This window comes from Microcebus murinus, chromosome 14 (genome assembly GCF_040939455.1).
Source record: "Microcebus murinus isolate Inina chromosome 14, M.murinus_Inina_mat1.0, whole genome shotgun sequence".
Taxonomy (NCBI): Eukaryota; Metazoa; Chordata; class Mammalia; order Primates; family Cheirogaleidae; genus Microcebus; species Microcebus murinus.
This window is the reverse complement of record NC_134117.1, coordinates 27324621-27347661: the sequence shown is the minus strand read 5'-3', so window position 1 is coordinate 27347661 and position 23041 is coordinate 27324621. Positions and strand designations below refer to the sequence as shown.

At 37.7% G+C, this 23041-nt stretch overlaps 1 protein-coding gene across 1 annotated transcript in view; it reads right to left on the bottom strand.

Annotated features, from left to right (window-relative positions):
• Positions 1-23041, bottom strand: part of HPSE2 (heparanase 2 (inactive)) — a 244753-nt gene that overhangs the window by 135790 nt on the left and 85922 nt on the right. Inside the window, exon 5 of the mRNA XM_076009652.1 lies at positions 16562-16655. Coding sequence (XP_075865767.1) covers positions 16562-16655 — 94 coding nt within the window. The remainder of the gene's footprint in view (positions 1-16561; positions 16656-23041) is intronic.

Here is a 23041-nt window from a genome sequence, read left to right as displayed (position 1 = left end):
CTGAAATAGGGAAGAAGGGAAAACCAATGCAAGGATGTGTTTTCATATTAGCAACAAATGTTGGCAACTTGTATTCGTCTCACAGGGATCTTGCTAAGAACCTTATAAACTGTCTTAGAACTGTCCTCCAAAGGGATACAATGAGAAGCACTTATCCTCGGCTCACATTCTCCAAAGGTCAAAAGTAGCCTTGTGACCGTAAATCCCTTCCTCTTCTACCGCATTTCACGTGCAAGCCTGAGTGCCAAGCAGTGTTCCATATCTGAGTTCCATATCTGAGTGTTCCATATCTCTGCCTCAGAGAAGTCCCAGAGCAGGAAATGAGAGGTGAGGTACTATACTACACTACTTTACCACCGAGTTGGTTGTGGCCTATGTAACTGGCCTAGCTCCGGCCTCTGCAACAATGGCTAGAGTAGGAGGTGGGACTGACAGGATGCCAGCTATGCACAAAAGGGGCTGCAATAAAGAAAATAGTTCTTTTAAGTCTTACGGCCCACCAATTCCTCTCTTAGACATACACACTAAAGCAATTCTTCCTTTGGTCTCTAAGGAGGCAAGTTTGAGAACATTCACTATGTCACTGTTTGTAGTGGGTGTCCATTGCTAGAGGAATGGAAAAATAAAATGTGGTGAATACATACTATAAAATACTATACAGCAGTTGAAACAATAAATTCAATGTAAATCCAGTAACATGAATAGGCTTTAAAAGGTTAGTAGTTTTATTTTTTGAAAAAAAGAAATAGAATGAGATTTATGGCACAATATTAATTACTCATTCACACCCAACAACACTAAATACCCTATAAAGACATTATCAAAGGACATATATCAAAGACATATAAGGACATATCAAATACATAAGGAAGGAATGTATAAGAGGGAGGTAAAAATTAAAATAAAAACAGGACCTTTCACGAACTGATGATAATAGTTTGCTGTGAGTTTAGGAGTATGATTTTAATTTAATTCTCTGAGGTCCCCCAAAAATGAAAAAAAAATTGGGAAAACCCATGGGTATACATCAACAAACAATCACATTCCTCTTTTCATTTTTACCTAGGTGTTGCTCTCTGCCCTCTCTCCTCTCATTCACTAGAGAATTTGCATTATTTGGAACCTATTTTTAAATCAGGGTCAGCAAAGTTATTGACTCTTTCAGAAATCAAGTTGTGAAAAAAAATTATACAAGTTTGACATGAAAGTGAGAACTGTGATCAAGAATGGAAGAAAAATCCTGATAATTAATGGTGGGGGTCAAACTGGCTTGTTGTTAAAGATTAAACAAAAATTCACTTTAGTACACAGAGAACGGTCATGTGAGGACACCACAAGATAGTCCTCACACCCTTTTCAACACTGCTCCAAATGCCCAACTCAAGGGAAGCTGGAAATCATATAAATAAGTGAAGCAAAAAAAACCAAAACAAACAAACAAAAAAAAAAAACCTTTAGTGGTGAAAAGACAGAGCTGTGTGGTGAAATTATAGGACTTACATCTATGATTTCCCTTAAACTAATAGTGCTAGAAAAATATCTGTGCACATGATAAACTATGTGCCTCCTTTATGACTAACTAGAGCGAGATGAGTAATATATTTGTGTGACTACTAGTGAGTATGGGGTTTCTTTTGGGGTGTTTTAACATTAAATCATTGGGATTGATTTGATTTCAAAATTCTGTGAATATATTTAAAAACCACCAAATTTTATACTTTTAAAGGGTAAATTTTATGGTATGTGAATTATAGCCCAGTAAATAAATATATATAAAAGAATACATTAATAAAAGGAGAGGCAGAGTCTAAGTAGGCAAATAACTATAACATGGAAATAGAAATGGGCCCTAGAAATTCTGGGTTCTACCACAGGCTAATTATGAGACTTTTAGAAGTCATTATCTTGGACTTCAATTTAGATTTGGTGTAGATGAACTTTAAGTTCCTTCTAAATAAAATGCTAAAATGTATTAGTATCTCATAACACTGATGCAGATCCCCTTGGCTATTACCCCAAAGTATGTTTTATTATGGAAGTTAAAATTATATAAACAACAAGTATGGGAGACCAAGAAAGTTAAATATAGCTCAGAGCTGGTAATCTCAGAAACAAATATATGGGTTGGAGGAAAAAGAGAATATATAAAAATGAAGTTAGAAAAATTTCCATCCAAAAACATTAAGGCATCATCAAATGCATTAGCTCATTCATTCAACAATATTTATTGAGCACCTGGTATAGGCCAAGCAGAGTTCTAGGGGCAGGTCTACAGCAATGAAACAGAACAAGTCTCTGATCTTGTTGGCTTACATTTTAGTCAAGGGAAGGAGACTGAAAATAAAAACGTAAACAAATAAAAGAAATCTAGATAATAATAAGGGCTAGGAAGAAAATGAAACAGAGCAATATGCTAGAAATGGACTAGGCAGGAGAGGAAGGTCAACACTATAAACAGTGGTCAAGGAGGGCTCCTCTGGAAGGTGGTAGCTGGGCTGAGACCTGATTGAAGAAGGAGCTAGCCCCTTAATGGATCTGGAGGAACAGCACAGCAAGAGCACCTGAGGTGGAAACAGGTCTGTTGTTTGCAAAACCAAAAGACCAAATGGAGTATAGTAAGTAAGGGAATGAAAGATTTTTTAAAATGAAGTCAGAGAAGAAAGAAGGGGTGTTTTTCTTCTGAGTGTGATGGAAAGCTATTGGAGGTATTTAAGTAAGAGAATGATCTGATCTGACTTACCTAAAGATCATTGTAGCTGCTATATATATATATATATATATATATATATATATATATGGAAAATTACAAAATAATATACAAATTAAAGTTCTGTTTTTTTCTGTGATCACTTTGAGCTTCAATTTCCTCATCTATAAGAGGAAATAATATCTGATGGGACTATGCTAAGGATCTTTGCTTTATCAAAGGATACATAACATTAGGCCAATCACAGGCAGATTCTGAGAGCTAGTAGGAAGGGGCATAGACCTAGCAGATGAACATTTATGTGAGTCTTTCTAAGCTGATGAATGAATTCAGAGGAACTAGTGCCAAATATTCTTACAGTTTGGTGATAGGATTCCAAACTACCATTTTTGATCAAAGTAAGAAATCTGGGAAATTTCCTTCAAACCCTGAACGATTAGCTCTTTGAGGGCAGGGAATCCTGTTTTATTTGCTTTTGTATATACTTACTAGTAGCGTGCCTGGTACAGAGTAAGTGCTTATAAGGAGTTTGTGGTGCTCTAGTCAGACAAAGACGTTAACACAATCATGCTTTGCACAAGCTCACAGTAAACTGCCATTTTTTAAGGAATTTATATGACCTAAGAAAAGGAACTATACTGATCAAAGAACTGGAAGCAACATGCCAATAGCAAACTAGTACAACCTCTATTGAAAGTAGTATGGAGATACCTCAAAGAACTAAAAGTAGAACTACCATTTGATCCAGCAATCCCATTACTGGGCAACTACCCAGAGGAAAAAATGACATTCTATAAAAAGGACATCTGCACTAGAATGTTTATAGCAGCAAAATTCACAATTTCAAAGATGTAGAAACAACCCAAGTGCCCATCAATACATGAGTTAACAAAATGCGGTATATGTATAACATGGAGTACTACTCAGCCATTAAAAATAGGGAATTCCTATTGTATTATCCTGGAGGGAGCTGGAGTCCATTCTAAGTGAAATATCACAGAAATGGAAAAATAAACACCACATGTACTCACCATCAAATTGGTAGTAATCAATCAACACTAATGTGCGCATATGGGAAGTAACATTTATAGGTTGTCGGGCAGGTGGAAGGGGGGAGGGGGAATGGGTAAATTCACACCTAACAGATGTAGGGTACGCTGTCTGGGGGATGGGCACACTTGTAGCTATGACTTGGGCAGTGCAAAGGCAATTTATGTAAACAAAGCATTTGTACCCCCACAGTACTCTGAAATTTAAAAAAAAAGTCCTAGGGAAGTAAAATCATTTGGATTTTAGCAAGACATATCTGTGTTTGTTATGAACAGAGATACAAACAAAGAGGAATAATATAAACTTTATCACTTTAAATGTTGAAAAATAGGAACACGATTGTGGAAAACAGACAATTTAGGGAACATTTTTGCCTTCATAACTATGCTTTATGGCATACCTGGGACAAATATTTATTGGGCAATAAAGTTCTCTTCCCAGTGTTATTACAAAAAAACCCCAAAACCCCAAACAAACAAAAAAACCCAAGTTCAGAGATCAGGAAAAATAAAGGCATATAATGAAAACCTGTAACAATATGAAAGATTTAGATAAGAGCAACATATGTTTGGTAAATCCCAGGATATCAGGCCTGGGGGTCTTCTCATTGATTTCAGAGAGAAAAAAGGGAAATCCCGCTTTGCTTAATAGGTGCTTTATATATGGAATCCAATAGCCTCAGAAGTGGTAAAGGCCAATTACCGTCCAATGTGATTTGGATACCAGAAGGATTTTTTGAGGTATCAAGCTCATTATAATGTTCTAATATTAAAAATAAGAAGACAATCATGTGTTTCCATCATTTATCCCTTTAGAATATTTGCTGTAAGTACAATAAGTCCTCACTTAAGGTCATCAATAGGTTCTTGGAAACTGCAACTTTGAGCAAAAGAACATATAACAAAACCAATTTTACTGTAGGCTGATTGATATAAAAAGTTAAGTTCTTCTGGCATATGCTATCACAAAACATCACTGAATTTCTAAATAAAGACACAAATCATTTTTAATATTAAGCATTAAAATAAGTGTGAGCTATACATTTAAGAAAGATTAATTTAAAACAAGAAAATTATTTTCCCAATTTTTTTGTGAATCAGTGAGTGATAGCAGTCCTAGAGCTGGTGGGTTAAATCAAGGAATCAGTGTTGGAAAAGTGAACGTTGTAAGAAGCACCTCCTACCATAAGGCAACTTGAAAACAAACAATATCAATTATGGTGGCCTCGCTGAGCTCTTCAGTACTGCATTGTTTATTGTGCATTTGTATCATTATCGTAGACTTTACAGATTTTTATTTTGCAATAATTTATATTCATTCATTCATTTTCCAGCCTGCTTATTCCACTTCAGGGTCACAGGTAGCCAGAGCCTATCCTGGAGGCCAAGGGAGCAAGGCAGGAAGCAGCCCTGGACAGGACACCATTCCCTCACAGGGCACACTCACACACACCCACACTCACTCAGACTGGGACCATTTAGATACACCAGGTAGCCTAATGTGCACATCTTTGGGATGTGAGAGGAAACCAGAGTACCCAGAGAAAACCCACGCAAATAGTGGCTCCAGCTGGGGATTGATTTTTTTTCTCATCAATGTATAATGAAATGCCATTGAATGAAATGACATTACTCAAAGACCTACTGTATGTAGTTGGAGGGTGGCATGCTCAACTTGGAGGGGCAATTTGTATGAGATGATTATATTTCAAAGGGAGTTCAAAGTCTAGCTCCTTTAAATGAGTACTTGATTCCAGAAAATGGTGGGGTTTATAAAACACTGTGTACAGAGGACCCTGCAAGGACATTGACTCTGTGTAAATAAAAGTTAATCTGAATTCTTTTTTGACTTGCAGGAAGATTTTAAAGCAAACAATCTAAAAATCATTGTTATTGGTGGTCACACAGAGTAGAGGCTAGGGGCATGGACACTCGAGACAGGTGGCCTGCATTTGATGCTGGTTCTATCATGCACTCACTGCGTGACCCTGAGTGTGTTACATTACCTCTCTGTGTTTCAATTTCCTCAGCTGACAAATTAGAATAATAATAATATCTGTCTCAGAGGATTTTATGATATGTAAATTACTTAATATTTGCAAAGCACTTGAAATAGCGTCTGGCATAGAATAAGCACTTAGAAGTGTAGACCAAAGTGACTACTCTTCTTGTCCAAGGCACAGGAGATTGTGTTTGGATGAATGACATTAGAGTTTGTCGCTTTTCCTTCAGACACACCACTGGTGGTGATAGGTAATAGCTCAGATGCATGCTAAGCAGCAGGAAAGGCCAGTTTAGAATTCAAAAGCACATGGATAATTCACATAAACATAATTATCATTCAGAGTAGTTCATTTGTTCATTCCTAGGAAAGGGGCAATTCTTGTCAAGCCACATGAACAAAAAGCATTCAGTAAGGGAGAGCTTTGATAAAATTCCTAAATCAGTTATATGAAATGTTTTGTGGGGGAAATATTCCCAGAATGCATTAAAGGTTCTAGGAGTAGTTGGTACAGGTCAACAAATATTTTCTGAGCATTTACGGTTTGGGACATAGGGGGAGGCTTGATGAGCTGGTCTTCCCTGCACAGAGAAGCCCATCACGGTGAAGTGTGGTGGAGGGACGGACACTGAGCTGGGTGCTGGCTGGACCTGGGGAGGAAATCAGCATGGGCAGAAGAGGAGAGAAAAAAAATCAGGAAAAGCAGATGGAACCAGCTGCAAAATTCCCTTAGAAAGTGAAACTCTAAGAAACCAAGGGCTATAGTTCAACACTGTGGTTTTCTGAGTAAATATGATTCTCCCTGTGCTGGAAGAGAGAAAATTGGAGTACTTTGGAAGGAAAAAGGGTACAGTTCCTGGTGAGAAATGATGTGCCAATGAAGGTTATTTTAAGGGATACGTTGTCTCGAGAGGGCGAAGTATTAATATAAATGCTGAGATTACTTAAGTACGCATAGAGGGAAGCTGAATGGTTGGCTGCCTTTCAGCAGTTCTTTTGTTCTCAAGTAGACTCAGCCCTTGGTCCCATGTGGTCAAGGGACCTTTGAGGCACCCACAGAACAGCTCGGTAAGTGGCCAGTGGCTGCTCAGAAACCCTGGGCCTGCTAGAGGCAGAATTGTAGGAAGAGAAAGCTCCTTCCCTCACATTTCAGGGTTGGGGACTATCAGGATTGTTTCATGTGGATAAGATGAAGGAGGAGGGGTAATAGAGAAGAGATAGAGAGAGATAGGGAAATGTAGATAGACAGAGAGAGAAACTCAGATTTTTTTGTTTTATTTTCCATATCACTTTTAGTTTTTAAAAAAGAAAAAAAGAGTAAAAATTAAACAATAACCATTTATGTGGCACATTTTCAAACCTGGGCTTCCTCTTCCTGTATTTCCTTGATATCCTGTCTCCAGAACTGTGATCTAAGTCTTTTAAAAAGACTCCAGAGAGACTGGCTTCAGCCACTGGCTGTGCAAGTGATGGTAGCCTTGCAGCAGCAGACATGTTGTTTATGGTTATCCAAACCCAACACCTTCCTTAATGAGAAAGGAAGCAATAAAACAGGAATAGTGGACAGGCCAGCTGGGCTAATCAGCCCTGGCAGGAGGCCCACCCTCTGTAAGAAGCTGGAGTCTATTAATTCAAGCATCTCATCTACTTGGAAATCAAACTTCCCCAGGATTTCAGGAAGAGCAGTAGCTCTTTAAGTAACCCAAACTGGTCCTCTATATAGTTGGTTACAAAGCGCTGAGTAGCTTGAGGAAGCTTCTTGAAACTTACCTATCCACAGAGCTCTTTTTAGGGATATACTCTTGCCTCTGCAGTCTTTATTCCTTACTGTATTTGTAAGTGATCAAGGTGAGAGCTCAGTACTGTTCCTATGTTTCTTTCCATCCTTCTTGTGTGTGTTTTGACTCTAGGTATACCTGCTATATTAGAAAAGGAGAGGATCATATTGACTCTGTTCTCTCCTTCTTCACTTCTCCTTCCTGAGTTCTGGATCTTATTTGTTCTTGGTCTTCCTGCTTCTAATCTCTTCCTCCTCTAGTCCATCCTCACACTGCTGCCATTTGCTAACTTGACAAATCCTTCTCAGCTTAAGAACCTTCAAAAGTTCCCCACTGCCAGCAGGAGTACTCCATCATTCATGCTCACAGAGAGGTCTGTTTGATCAGTGTGGAGATATGCTAGAAGTAACTTGTTCCAATAACACTGAAAGCAGTGATTTAGGAATAACTTACTTAAAAATAAAAAGGGTGGCTTCAAAGTTGTCATAATAATATTTCACCAAAATTCTGAAATGTTTCCTTAACTGGGGAAAAAGCTAAGGAGTCAGTAATTGCACATAATCCACAGTCTATTTATCTATTTATCCATGGGAGTATATTAGACATTGTAGAATAAAGTCGAGAACCTCTGGGCCACAGGATAAGATGCATACTACTTTATTTAAATTGCTCTCTAAGGCCCTGCATAACTACTGTTAGCTACCTTTTCTCCCATCCCTTCCTACAAGACCTATGGCTCATCACACAGAATGGACTCACCACTTTTCAACTACACAATGTTGTTTTATTTTTTACTGATTACCTTTTCCCCTACTCACCCCTTGTTCATGTTGTCTGATATTTTTCTCAAAGCTTATTTCAAATGTTGTTTCCTCTGTGAAACTTTCCTCAAAGTTAATTCTTCTCTCCTCTAGGTTTCAAAGTTCTTTGAATCTATCTCTGACCTTGACCTTAATATACTGAATTATAATTTTCCATTTTTTTCCTTTTTGCCTGCCCTATAGAATGCTTGAAAATTACTTTGCTTAAATACTTACTAAACAAATGAGAGAGATAATATTTCACTAATGAAAAGGCTAACTTTTAGAGAATATAACTAAAAACCTCAAGATCACAAGGGCAAACACCAAATCCTCACAGTTCCAGTTCAGGGCTCTGTTCACTTTCTAATTGAATTCTCCTCTTTGAGGAAACCTACAAGCTGCCACCATATTTAACATGTCCTTCTTAGGTTAGACAAGCTGGGCTATTCGGAGCTTAGTCATTCCAATATCACATCATACTCCTCTTGATTTATTTCTTCTGTCTAATGTACTTCCTGTCAATTTCATTAATCTTTTTCTGTATAATTTCTTTTTATCATCTCCCTGTTCTGGAGTGCCATATTTGCCCATTTTCTTTTAGTATCAGATCAATTTTTAATTTGTGGCTTTGTTTCTGTGACATTTTTAGGATTTAAAATTGCATTCTCTGCACCTGTTATCTCAAACCACAAAAAAGCAATTCAATGTAATTGCAACAAAACACAAAATTAAAAAGAACATGCACAAAAAAGATAAAGTTACTGGGAAGGTAAAGAAATTGTGATCATATGTAAGAACATAAGAAAGTTTCACAGAGTCCCAAAGCAATGGCTACATTCAAGGATGGTGGTAGTGGAGAGATAGATTGGAGAGCAGGTACTTGCACATAAATCATACTTCTTCCCTTTCTCAGTTCTTTTCTGTGACTAACCAATCTCTCACGCTTACTGGATATTTTACCAACTTACAAGTCATAGGCTCCACCAGCCTCAGTAGTAATTTTATTACTGCTCAGGACAAATCCTATAATCTTCCCGCTTCCATGTTGAAACACTGAAAGATCACCCCAATATTGCCTCTTCCTCCTGAAGAAGTTTTTGCCCCAGAACAAAAAAGGAATAGCAATTTGTTCCTATGCCTTCTTCACATTGTCATTGCCTTGTACATAATAGGACCTCACTATATGTTAACCAAGAGCCTATGCAGATGAAACATGAATGGAGTCCAGTAGGTGAATGCAAATCAGATCTCAAAAAGCCTGTTCTCTTCCACTATCACTTGCCTAATACCATGATACCTAATTTTCATTCCACCCTCACTTCTAAAACACCCACCCCAAATTATCATATGATTGTGGGAGCAAATTGGTGTTCTTTCACCAAGAACATTCAGTGTTCTTTGAAAGCTTTCCTGATCCTGGGTGGTTAGGAATGTAAGTATTATGTAGGTTACAAAATAAGTGGTTAGTTAATAAGTGTGGGAGATGCAGAATAGTGTAATGGACGAGAGTGCAAGTTTTGGAGTTAGGTGGGCCTCAGTTTAAATTCTAATTTTACTACATAGCAAGCTCTGTGGCCTTGTGCAAATTACTGGCTTCTTTGATGGATTAAGAATATATAATACACTCAATAAATGGTATTTGTAACTCAAAAGATAATATAATTAATGTATGTTTATAAGTTCATGATGTATTTTTCACAGTTTAATGCCTTTGAAATCAGAATGTTATTCATAATCAGTATCAAATGAAACTTGCCTGCTGTTTACTCTCAGCCTTCCCAGCTGTTATTAAATTGATGGTGCATTTTATAATTATTTGTGTCTAAGATTCAAGGAAATATTTATATCTAAGAATCAAAGAAATCAAGGTTCATGGAATTACAATGATTGAAACTGTGGCACTCTTTTGTGATAAACATATCTTTCACACTAAATTTCCCCCTATAATATTATTAGTCTTATATATGAAGGAAAAGAGCCAAATGTTTCCCTGAGGTCATATTTTCCCACTTGCAGATGCATAGCCAAGTGAGGTCACAAAGGCTAATTTATTAGGAAGTTCACGGAGCTTAAACTTCCAACTTCCTGCTTTCATAGGCATCTACCAATGTCCTGGGAAGGCCCTACTTATGGGTTCATATGGTCAGATTATTTCTAAAATTTACAAATTTGCTTTGTTTTCCTTTTCTTAAAAAGGTCCCCATTGTGTAACCCTCAGGCCCCACAAAACTTAGAATCATCCATGGATGTCATCCCAAGATATTAATGTGGTATAGTTTGTATTTGGGGTCCTCTGTCTCCTTTGAGTAAAGTATCTTTGAACAACATGGGTTTGAATTGCTCGAGTCCACTTACTTGCAGGTTTTTTTCAATAAAAGTTACACCAAGTGTGCCTGCCTCTCTTGCTTTCCTTTCCACCCCCTCCACCTCTTCTGCCTCTGCCACCCCTTAGACAGCAAGACCAGCCTCTCCTCTTCTTCCTCCTCAGCCGACTCAAAGTGAAGATGACAAGGATGAAGATCTTTATGACAACTCACGTCCACTTAATGAATAGTAAATATATTTTCACTTCCTTATGATTTTCTTAATAACTTTTTCTTTTCTCTGGCTTACTTTATTGTAAGAATATAGTATATAATACATATAACATACAAAATATGTGTTAACTGTTTATATTATCCATAAGGCTTCTGCCCAAACAGTAGGCTATTAACAGTTAAGATTTTAGGGAGTCAAAAGCTATACACAGATTTTTGACTGAAAAGAGTAGTCAGTGCCCCTAACCCTTGTGTTGTTTAAGGGTCAACTGCATTTCCTTGACCTATGTTTCTCTTCCCCTCCATCAAAACCTGCTCTTGGGAAAGGATCATCTACTTGACATTAACACTTTAGTGTGAATTTAAACCAGTAGTTTACCTCTTCCCATATTGTTCATATTTTGCATCATCCTAATGTAGAACGAAAGATTATTTACTAAAATGAAATATCTGGCATTATAAATAGACTGAAATGTTTTTTGGGGCCACAAAGAAACCTTTCCTTCACCCCAAATCACATACACAAAAGATACTCTCCTATGATGCCTATATGTAGGCATAGCCCATAGGGCTGTCTAAATTAATTTCTATCTATTCATCATTGTGCTACAAGTTAGCAGCAGATAGGATTCTTCTGCAATGTGAACATCAAGGCAGCATGTATAAATGTGAATGAAATAAGACATTACTTCTTTTGTACTTCTACTATTTCACTGTGCTCATTCACTTGACCCTCCCATCTACCTCCTCCTTCTAACATTTATTGGGCACCTGCTAAGTGATAGGCCCTATCGTAGGCACTAGCACATTGAAAGAAGCACTCAACTTTGTTGAATGAGTGAATGAATCAAACATTGTTTTTGTGGTGAAATTACTGTTCTTACCCTAGTAAAATGTGTTTTCATTTTCCAGTTTTCTTCATTAGATAAGGTTAATATTATGATTGACCGCATGTTTCCTTTAATTGTCATTCTAGTTATTCTGCAGTCCTCAAGAATAACTTGTTATTTCAATTCTCTTCCCTTTTGACATACTAAGAGCCTCAAATAAGTGGATAAACTGAAGGTTGGTTGAGAACAAAGATTTCTTTTTAAATCTATTAATTACTATAATAGGGTTCCATATTCTTCTGCCTTACTTCCATGGTCCAGCAACTAAGATATATTAGAAGAAGTGGCATAGTGTCACTGCATTTATTGAGAACTCAAAAAAGTTGATCTTTATTAAATAGAAGCAATCATAAACAATGATGGTATTAACAAAAGAATGATCATGGTCATATTATGAACTATACAGACCATTTCCTCCATCCATACACATCTATCACCAGTAGCCTCTGATTACATCCTACAAATAACTATATAAATTAGAGGGAGTCTAATTTAGGGAGTCTAATTAGAGGGAGTCTAATATCCTTTAGGTGTTAGCCTAAATGTCACTTCCTCTGGAAGGACTTTTCTGTTTTCCCTTCCTTTACAGATTAAGGTGGATACTTCCCACTTTGGGCTCCCATAGCACCCTATTATAGGAGCCATCACATCTTATTATCATTGCTTGTTTCATTAGCTATTTTTCCCACTAGACTATAAGGACTATGAGGACAAGTGTCATATTAGTTTTGCTCACTATTTTATTCTAAGGGGCCTGGAAAATACTAAGAACATTATAAATAGCTTATAAGTGGAAGAAGGAAGGGAAGAAAGAAGGAAGGGAGGCAGTTAGAATGTCTATTATAAAAAAGACAAAAAATAAATACTAGGGAGGATACAGAGAAAAGAAAACTCTTGTATATACACTATTTGTGGGAATGCAAATTAGATAGCCATTATGGAAAACAGTATGGAGGCTCCTCAAAAAGCTAAAAATAGAACTACAAGATGATCCAGCAATCCCACTTCTAAGTAAATATCCAAAGGAAAGGAAATCAGTATGTTGAAGAGATATCTGCATGCCCATGTTTATTGTAGCAGTATTTACAATAGATAAGATATGAAATCAACCTAAGTGTCCATCAGTAGAGACATGGATAAAGAAAATGTGGTAATAAACAGACAATGGAATATGATGCAGCCATAAAAGGAATGAAATCCTGTCATTTGAGGCAGGATGAGCCTGGAAGACATTATGTTAAAAGAAATAAGCCAGGCATAGAAATATAAATACCATATATGTTCTCACTCATATGTGGAAGATAAAAATGTTGATCTCATAGTGGGTCCTAGAGGCCAAGAAGGGTAGGTGTAAGGGGAAATAGGAAGATGTTGGGTAACAAACATAAAATTATAGATAGATAAAAGGAATAAGTTCCAGTGTTCTATTGCACTATAGAGAAACTATAGTTAACAATAATTCATTGTACAGTTTTTAATAGCAAGAAGAGAGAATTTTGAATGCTCCTAACATAAAGAAAGGATAAATGTTTGAGGTGAAAGATATGCAAATTATGCTGATTTGATCATTACATTGTATACATGTTTCAAACTATCACATGTACTCCATAATGTACATATTTATGTACTCCATAAATATGTACAATTATTATATGTCAATTAAAAATAATTTTAAAAAGAAGGAAGGGAGGAAGGAAAAATCTTTTCAAATATTGGGAAAGCCAATTGTTCAGTTTATTTAGTATTCAAAATGCAATCATATGGACAGTACTTTTGGAAATACTTCCCTTATGACTGGGATTTCACCAACTCCTTCCTGTGCTTATTAAATTACTTAAAATAATATCAAAATGTGTTATTTCCTCCTCTGATTCCTCTAGGAGATGAAGACACCAATCACAGAGTCCAAATGACTTAAGCCAAAGTGGTTCTTCTTGGTTCTTACGTCATTGTTTTGGAGTCAGCCCAGGTATCCACATGATACCATCTGCACTGAGTCCTAAACATCTCTCACTTTCCCATCTGACTCTTCCTGTATTGTTAGATTCTCAACTCTTTCCTTTGACTCATCTCCCAATGTACAGATGATTATCCTCAATCTAATGGAAGGGAGAAGAGTGTGTGGATCATCCAAAGGGGAGGGTTGTCTAAACATGTCTCTGTTTGGCTTTCAAACATATCATGTAGATTTTCATATAACCAGATAATTCACCCACTGCTCAGAAAACTGAGAATTCTTCTCTAAGTGGCAGTCCAAATTTGGAAACCACAGCTGCTTTTAACAATTGAGTCACTGCCTTTCAGGTGCCAAAAATATCACCTATCATATTCCCCAGGGTTCAAAGACAGAGGAAAGAGGGAAAAATGCAAAAAACAAGTTGAGGATAAAGGTAGCATAAAGCTTCTCTAGTCACAGAAATTATTATTAAAAAAAACATAACTGGAACAACAGTAAAAAAACAGCCATATGAACTAGCATTCAATAACAATTAACAAAAATAAGGCCTCAAGTGACTTTCTTAATCTACGTAAGAGGGAGGGAGGATAGTATCCTTAGCATCTTCATTTTACAGATGAAGAAACAAAATCAGAGAAATTAAGTGACTGGCCCAACACCTCACAGCTAAGCCTGAGCTTCAACCTAGGCCATCCGATTTCAAATCCTGTGCCCTATCTCCTATTCAAACAGCCTTACCACTGATTTATCAAACCACTAACACATGGATCCATTTGGGGGTGAAATCTCCCCTTTTCCTACCACTGTGGGCCTAAAGGGGTAGGTCATTAGGACTTCTCTTAATTTCTACTAATAGAGAAGAAACAAAGATTCCACTTCTAGCTTTAGGTGAGTGTTCTAGGTATACAGACATTAAAACTTTACTTAGCCCATCTCTGAACTGGTTTTGGAAGCTTGCAAGAAAGACATTTGGCTAGTCTGCCCTCCTTTGCATTTTGGACCCTAATTCCACAGATACCTCCTCCCTACCCACCAGAGACTTCAGGAACAGCCAAAATAACTTTGGAACAATTAAAATTTGAGGACTCTGATCTAGTCTCTCAGCTCTCATCTCCCCTGAGCAGGCCAATGCTTAGCATGTCCTGGGCTGCAGTAAGAGAGACTCTCTTCCTGGAGGCCCTGACAATAGGGTCCAGGCTGCTGCAGCCAATGAACAGTCTATCCAGTGAATTAAACTCAGAGAATCTGTGAGCAACCCTCCTAGCATATACCATTTTAAGGCAATATCTGACAAGAGTTTTGTAAAAGAATTGAGAAAAGAAAAAGTCAGGGAAATGACCTAAGGCCTACAAAATGAAACAGGGAGGATGAAACTGTGGCACATAATATTTTACAAAAATGACTGCAAAAATTTTCTGGTCCAAAAATGCTTTTCCAGAACCTTCCCATTCCCCCATCAAGAGAACAAGTTTATTTCTTTTTTCCTAGAAACGTTGTGGGTCTTGGCGACTGCTTCAGTGAACAGAATATGGTTGTAGTGATATCCTGTGACTTCAGTGGGTAGGTTAGAAAAGGGGATACAACTTCTACCTGGTTCTCTTTCTTGGATATCTGACTTTAGAAGCTTGGGAATAAGCCCAGGCTATATGGCCAGTTCATATGTAGGTGTTATAGCTGTCAGCCCCAACTAAGGTGACAGCTGACAGCTGGTATCACCTGCCAGACATGTGAGTGAACAAGTTTTCTGATGATTCCAGATGCCAACTTTTGAGTTATTCCAGCCTTTGAAGTCTTCCAGTTGAGGCTTCAGACATTGTGGAGCAGAGACAAATCATCCCTGTTGTGCCTTTGGGAATTCTTGAGCCCTACAATCCATCTGCATAATAAATGGTTGTTTTATACAACCAAAGCTTCGGGTAATTGGTTGCATAGCAGGAAATAACCAGAATAGGAATCTCAGCTTGAAGGGACCATTGGGCATGTTCTGCCTGCAATAACCAAAGAGGACTCCAGGCCTGCTGCTAAGTCTTATCTTTCCCTGCTAGATGCTTTCTGCACATAGGTCATTTCTCTTAGGGCCCCACTGTTCCACCCTTCAACAGCACTCACTTCTTTTCCCTCCAGGTCCACCAGACATGTTTTTAAAGGTCTGAATCTCGATTTGGTTTTTGCCCTTTTCCTTAAGTTTCTTGGGCCAAGGATAAATTAGGACATAAGCTTAGCCACATATTTCAGTTTTTGAACAATCTGTGATGGTGAATGAGTATGCAGTGGTGAAGGGTAATGGGAAGTGGGGAGAAAGGAAAGAACCTAACTCTCAACACCTTTGACCTAGAGCTGACAGAACCTATATGCTGAATATAATTTAGTTTCTCCTTCATCTTTACAAAAGTAAGATCTTACTTGCCTAATTCTAAGACACCTAGGAATTCTGTAAATATGGCTCAGAATTGCCAATGTCCTAGACCTTCTGAATTTTACTGAATGAATGTAATCATTCTCCCCTCAAAATAACCCAAAATAAACCCCCACAAAAAAGAAAATAACAAAGTAAACATAGTTTTCTCTTATGAAACTCACAATTTAGAAGCAAACTATTAACAAATATTTCTTATGAAAATAGAGATGCTTTTAAACCTTGATATGGCATGCACAAACCCTTCTTAGTTTGAAAAATAATAAGCGGCAATCATCAATTGTGATAGGGAGTTTGTCACCACGCCCATCGGGACTGCACCATTGTACTATTTTTCCATCCTAGTTCCCGCAATGTTTAAGTCCCGCTGGGATCCTTGCCTTAATCCCAAACTCACTCTTCCCCAGGATACTTTTACTCACTTTCTGAATTTTCCTAATCTGGTCAGAGAGTGTGTCTAACAGGCGAGTTTTCAGGAAGTCCATCACCTTGACCACTCGGCCATCAATGTAGCAACTGGAATAAAAATAAAATAAGAATCAGATAAACTCTCAATCAGGGGACTACAAGTACACTTCTCTAGCCAGAGGTCTCTGTTGTCTGAGGAAACAGCCTAGGGTTCCACTTGGGCTTCATATCCTGAAAGGTTTTGACCCTGGGTACTTTTCAAACAAATAATATACTTTTTATCTTCTCCATTTCCACCTCTATTTGTGGGTTGTGATTTTTTTCAACCTTTGTCATGTGAAATCCCATCGCTTGCTCTATGGGAATTGACAGGAACTACATAATACAAATTGGATAATAAGGAAAAGCTTACTTCTTTTTCCCTCTTGGGAAAGTAATTTAACACCCATCCCATGCCCATCCCTAACCCCACATTAAAGTAATAAAGGTATGTGGGAGTTTTGAAAGAATACTCAAACATTTTGATAGGTTTCCACATGTTTAAATAAGAAAATAAATGCCAAAGCAAAAATCTGATTTAGTTCAGTGGGTAGGTCACAAATGTTTCCAGTCTCTAGCTCATTTCCCTGGGCAAAATACTCTAGTTAACCTACCACTAAACTATCCTGTGATTGCCTACTACCTCCAAAATGAATTAACAAATGAATGAATAAAAGAAAAAACAAATAAATAAATCAAACAAATTAAAGTCCAAGAGGCCTCTCTTAAAATAGTAACAAGTTGGTACTCATTGGGTTATGTTTGGTCTGGTTTTTGTTAGGTAGCTTAAGTGAAACATCAAGTTGTGCTGACACTGTGCTGTGAACTTGTGACCAAAACAGTCCCATCCAGCTTTGTGGGGGCCTCCTTTGTGAGTACCTTATTCTGCAGACTAAACTGAGGCTGGCTCAGGGTTAGGTGACCTTCATTACCTCAGACCTTCCTCTTACCCGCATCTTTGCAAAGTTCTGAATTGAGTCAATTTCTAAATGTTTATGATTCTGGGTACCTTTTCTAGTCCACTAAGTTATCTTTGGTGATGGCTAATGATACATTATTTCATTTTAAAGAATCAACCACCCATTATTACATATTATAGAACTATGTTGAAATAATTTTTAGTGTTAAATCCCTATACTAACAGTGATGTATTAGAATGGTTAATTTTTAAATTTTGTTTAATTGTAAAGCAGGTGTTCTGGTTGAAGTGAGGGTAAGAGATGAGTTCTACCCACTCAGATTTCCCTTTCCACCTCAAGACATTTCTGCAGAACCCAGTGCTTAAGACACTGATATGTTGGAAAGAATATGCATTTTAGCCAGAAACATCTGAGTTCAAATTCCAGATCCAGTATTTACTACCTATATCATCTTGGACAAGTAACTTGGTCTCTATGGGCCTCAGTTTTCTTATTCTTAAAAGAAGGATAATATATCTACTACTCAGGATTAATTGAAGATTAGTGAGAAAACAAATCTGAAGTACCTGGCACATAGTAGGCACTCAACAACTTTTAGTTCTTTTTAATTTCTCTAATCTTCAGCTCCCCAAAATGTGGTCATCACCAATAGAAAACTGATTAAATTGTGTGTAAATATAGAATCCTAAAAAGGTAGAATTACTGTGTCCAAGAATATATGTTTTTGAAAATTTTCATGTTACTTATGTTAGGGAATAAAACAAAATTTTATTTTTGTTTTATTTACATGATATTGATGTAAAAAATATTTACATGATTTTTTTCACTGCATGCCTAGTATAGATACTAGACTCAGATCAAATAAATATTTGTTATGTATAAATATTATTTAATATTATAAATATAATATATTTAATATATAATAATAAATATAAAAATTATTATTTAATCAAATGTATTATAGTTTCCTCTTTTCTATTTGTTAGTTATGTAGTAACTATATTAAACATCGGCGTTTATAATTTTGCTGGCAACACATATAGTTTCATACCTATTGAGACAGGGTTCCTTGTGAACACCCTCCCCAGCCCACTCAAACCATCAATTAGGCACGGGGTTGAGGGTCCCTTCACTCCTCTCCTCTGTCCTTTTGTCCCTTTTCTCAAGTACACAGAACCTGGAGTTAGAAAACCTTAGTTCAATTTCAGTTCTGCCACTTACACTTATGCGATATTAGATTTCCCTTTCTTTAAAATGGACTTAAAAAAAACACAAAACCTATAGTATTTTCACAGGGTTGGTATGCCAATCAAATAGAGCAAATGCTGGGCACAGAACCTGGCACATAAATGGTATTAAATAACCAAATCTACTCTGTCCAGGTTACTTAAAGGCTCAAAGCAGCAGAAACTTAGCCCAGCCATGGGCTGGGAAGTAGAGTAGAATCTGGAGGACAGCACATTCTCCACCATAGGATTGGGAGGATGGAAGTACAGAGCATGGAGAACAGACTCTGGATTTCCAGCAGCTGGAGGAGGTGGAGAGAAATGTTGTAAAAATTTGGTGTTTGAAAAGACCTTAAAGGCAGCGGGCCTAAAGTATGTATGCTTGCTATAACATCCCTGAGAAGTGATTTTCTGGTTCTGCTTGAACATGTCCAGAGACAGAGACTTTACTGTCATATACTATTAGGACTGTTCCATTGTCACTCTAGCTCTAATTTATAAAAGGCTCTTCTGTCATGGTTCTGAAATCTGCTCCTTGTTACTGCTCCCTGTTACTGCTCCACTCAAAATGGCTAGCATTCTATTTTCCCGGACCCAGAAATAGTCCAATTCCTCCTTCATGTGATACGTAGAAGATGAACTACAGTACAAACTTTGGCTTAAGCTTTCTAGAGCCTATTCTTGGCCTCAGTTTTAACCTAATGAGCTGGATTCAATTATTTTCAGTTGGTCTTGTGCTACTCCCATGGGCTCTGAATTGAACTGGAGCAGGAAGAGCTACAGTCAGGGAAACCAGGGGACAAAGTTACTTATTTCAATAATGCAGGCAAGAAGTGATCTGGGTCTAAATAACAGAGGGCACAAAAAAGTGAAAGTGAAAGGCTGTGAAGGAAGAACCAATAAAGTTTTTGTAGAGGGTATGAGAGACGAATGAAGTCACTGATGACCATGAACTTATGAGACAGAATGTCTTGGAGAACATTGGTACCAATGACATGTAGAACACTCAGACTGGGGAACAATTTGTGAAGAGAGATGAAGGATTCTGTCTGAGACACCAAAGGTAGAATATTAAGGAGGAAATATATACTAAGTAATTAGAGATATGGGAAGGAGGTACAGAAAAAAATTGAGACAAAAAATGTTGACTTGGAGTCTTCTTCAGTTTATAAGTAATGGGTGAAGCCATGGCTGTAGATCAGCTCTCCAAGAGAATAAGGGAAGTTAATAGAGATGTCAGAGATCCTTTAAAATGCTTCTCAGATGTGGCCCTGGGTATTGCCTCTACCTTTGATCTAGCTAAGGATCCCTTTCTCCCCCAGCCTGACCATCACAGCATCCTTTTAATAACCTCAGTCTGAGACTAATTCACATTCGGATGTCATGGAAATCTCCACATTGTACTGAGAAGTTTTAGCAACTTTCATTTGCAATCTTAAGCCCACATTTACATTGTACTATGGAAACATGAACTTTGGTCACCCAGAATTAAGTATTACTTAACCATAGGGTATGAATTTAATAAACACTTAAGCCTTTTTCTTGGATAACCTTGGGCATTTAGCTTGCTGCACTTACTGTTTGTAAATGTGAAGCTTCTAAGAAAACATTCAGCATCAACAATCTGTGGCTATTTGAAAAATTCCTGCTAGTTACAGGACTTTGGTTCTCAGAGAGTAGCTGTCTATGGTGAAAGGCCCAATCTAAATATTTCTTTTAGATTTGGGCCTGAAGGAGGTAAAGTAGTCTGTGGGGACCATTTGATAAGAATACAATGACAATAATGGTGATTTCAAAGACTGGATAAAAGGAAGAAGGGCTGGATTCCAACTGATTGTCAGTGATCAACTTTGTTGTTCTCTGTCTTTATTACTGGGCAGATAAAAATAATTCTTAGTCACCCACCAGTTTCCACAAGAATTAATTAATTTAGTAATTAATTCCTAAATTTGTTCTGAAGACCAAATAAGTCAGAGAGGAAAGGAAGGATTAAGGACAGGAAAGAGGAAAGGGAGGAAGGAAGGAATTTCATCAATTATAAGTGCTATGGCAACTTCTACATAAATCCTGGCAGAATGGTTCTAGAATCACCTAGACTGACACTTTTAGTAAATCACAGATTTCCTCCAAACACTCTTGAAATTTCAGCATCACTTAGGATCACACCACAAGTGGCTGAGCTGTTCAACTAAAAGCTAAAGCCAAGAAAGGCTGTGCAGAAGTAACCTTTCTGGGAACTATTACAAAGGCAATGAGGTTGAAACCTTTGTGCATAGTCAAATATTCTGCCTCACTCAATGCCAGCAACCATCATTCCTGCCTCTGCATTGGCAGGTCACATCAAGCATGCATCTGGGGAGGTGGCAAAGATGGCAGTGTAAAACCACTTACCAATTTATTTGCCAACACTCTTGTCCCTCTTAGTTTTCAGTTTTATTTCCAGTATAATACCTTTCATCTTATTTTATTAAACATATTGTCCTTCATTTTTTAATTATAAAAGAAATAAATGCTTATTATAGACAAGTTAGAGAATTAACAAATAAAATTGAAATATGAAAATGAAAAACCACCTACAGTATAAGTCCAACCCCTGGAGAGACTCATTATTAGCATTTGCTGTATATCCTCCCAGAGTTTTTCATTGTAAAGACACATAAAATTTCCCAGAATTTCTTATTTAAAAAATCTACTCCATCATGTGATCATAGAGGCTTCGAAAAACAACAACAAAACCTATTTCAGATCCTAGTCGACTGGCATATAAACTTAAAACTATCCTGAGACATCCAAGCCCATCTCACAGGAATACTAACAGAAACATTAGAGACTTCCAGTCGAAGCGTCTTACTCTTATTTTAATTCCATTCTGGCCATTTAGGGATCCTCTGCAAGGAGCCGGTCTCACCTCCTTTCTGTCTTTGCCCGCCAAATTTTAAACCCATTCCCATCTCACTGATGCCCTTCCCAGGCCCCTAGATTCAGTCTTCAGGATTGTACTACAATTAGCCACTTATGCCCATTAGGCCCTTAAAACATTTAATGAGGAGAGTTTGTTGGCTCCAGGGGCAGCTGGTTTTGTTTACCTGGCCTTTTACTTTAAAAGGAAAAACCTTTGCCCTTTATTATCTGACCCCTTCTTTTATTTCAGGTAATTGCATTAGTGCTGGCTTCCCAATGCTCAGGAATTTCCGGACCTATTTTGCTGCCTGTGGCTTTCGAGGAGGAGGGGCAGTCTGGGTTCTGAATTCTAACATCCAGCCTGCTGACTGGGCAGGTAATTCCATAAAACTGGGGCCTTCCCCACTGAAGGGGGAGAGGCTTGGATAATCATTAGAACAATGCTATTGACTTATAAAACCGATTCTGACACCTTGAAGTCAAACACTGGAGAAGGCTGACAAAAAGCTGGATAAATTGCACCCCTCCTCCAAAGGCCCTCACCCTGGACTCCTGCCGAGCACATTGTTCTTCTCACTTGCCATGGGGCTTTTCTTCTGAGGCTACATTATTCTCCATCTTCTTTGCAATGGGTCAACCTTCCTATCCTGTGTTCAGAACTACTTTGGGTAGGAAAGCTGAGTTGAAATTAATACTGTTACAAAGAATCTACACAGAATATAGATGTTTCTATGGCTTTCTTAAATCAGTTCATGTGAATCCATACAGGAGACATCCAACCAACTAGTGAGGTATAGTTCAGGAATTTGAAAGAATTTATACTCTGGAAAAATGTTATAGAAAAACTGTATAAGTAAAGGTCAAGGTTGTGGACAATCCCACAGGCAAATAATGCATTTAATGAAAGAATGAGTTTCTGTATGACTTAACACACAAGGAGCTAAAAGGGTGGCTCTGAGGCTGAAGTGTTTACTAAGGGTTCCATTTTTTTGATATTCTGTCTCTGTCTCCTAACTCCTTGCACACTTTGGGTTCTGAGCCGTGAGTCCAGATCATCTTCCCCCACATATCCAGTGGAGAGACTGTGTCTTGGTAGAGGCTCAAAGAGCTGTACCTTGATCCCAGCTGTGCTGAGGTGAGCTCTACAGGAGGCTGGGAAAAAAAAGAGGTGGGAAAGTTACATGCAGCTCTAACCATTGGAGCGGGCTCTGAGGAGGGACCTCGGGGAATTTTCAGAGCAGTAGCAGGTGATGGCACCAGAATTGTGGGCAGGAGTGGATCCAGGTGTTTTGGGTCTGAAACTTATACAATTTTTAGAGCCCTCTCTAAGAAGAAGAAATCAAAGTACAAAACACAAAATTAGGTACAAAAGTAAATATTTATATAGAATGACAATATAAATTACAAC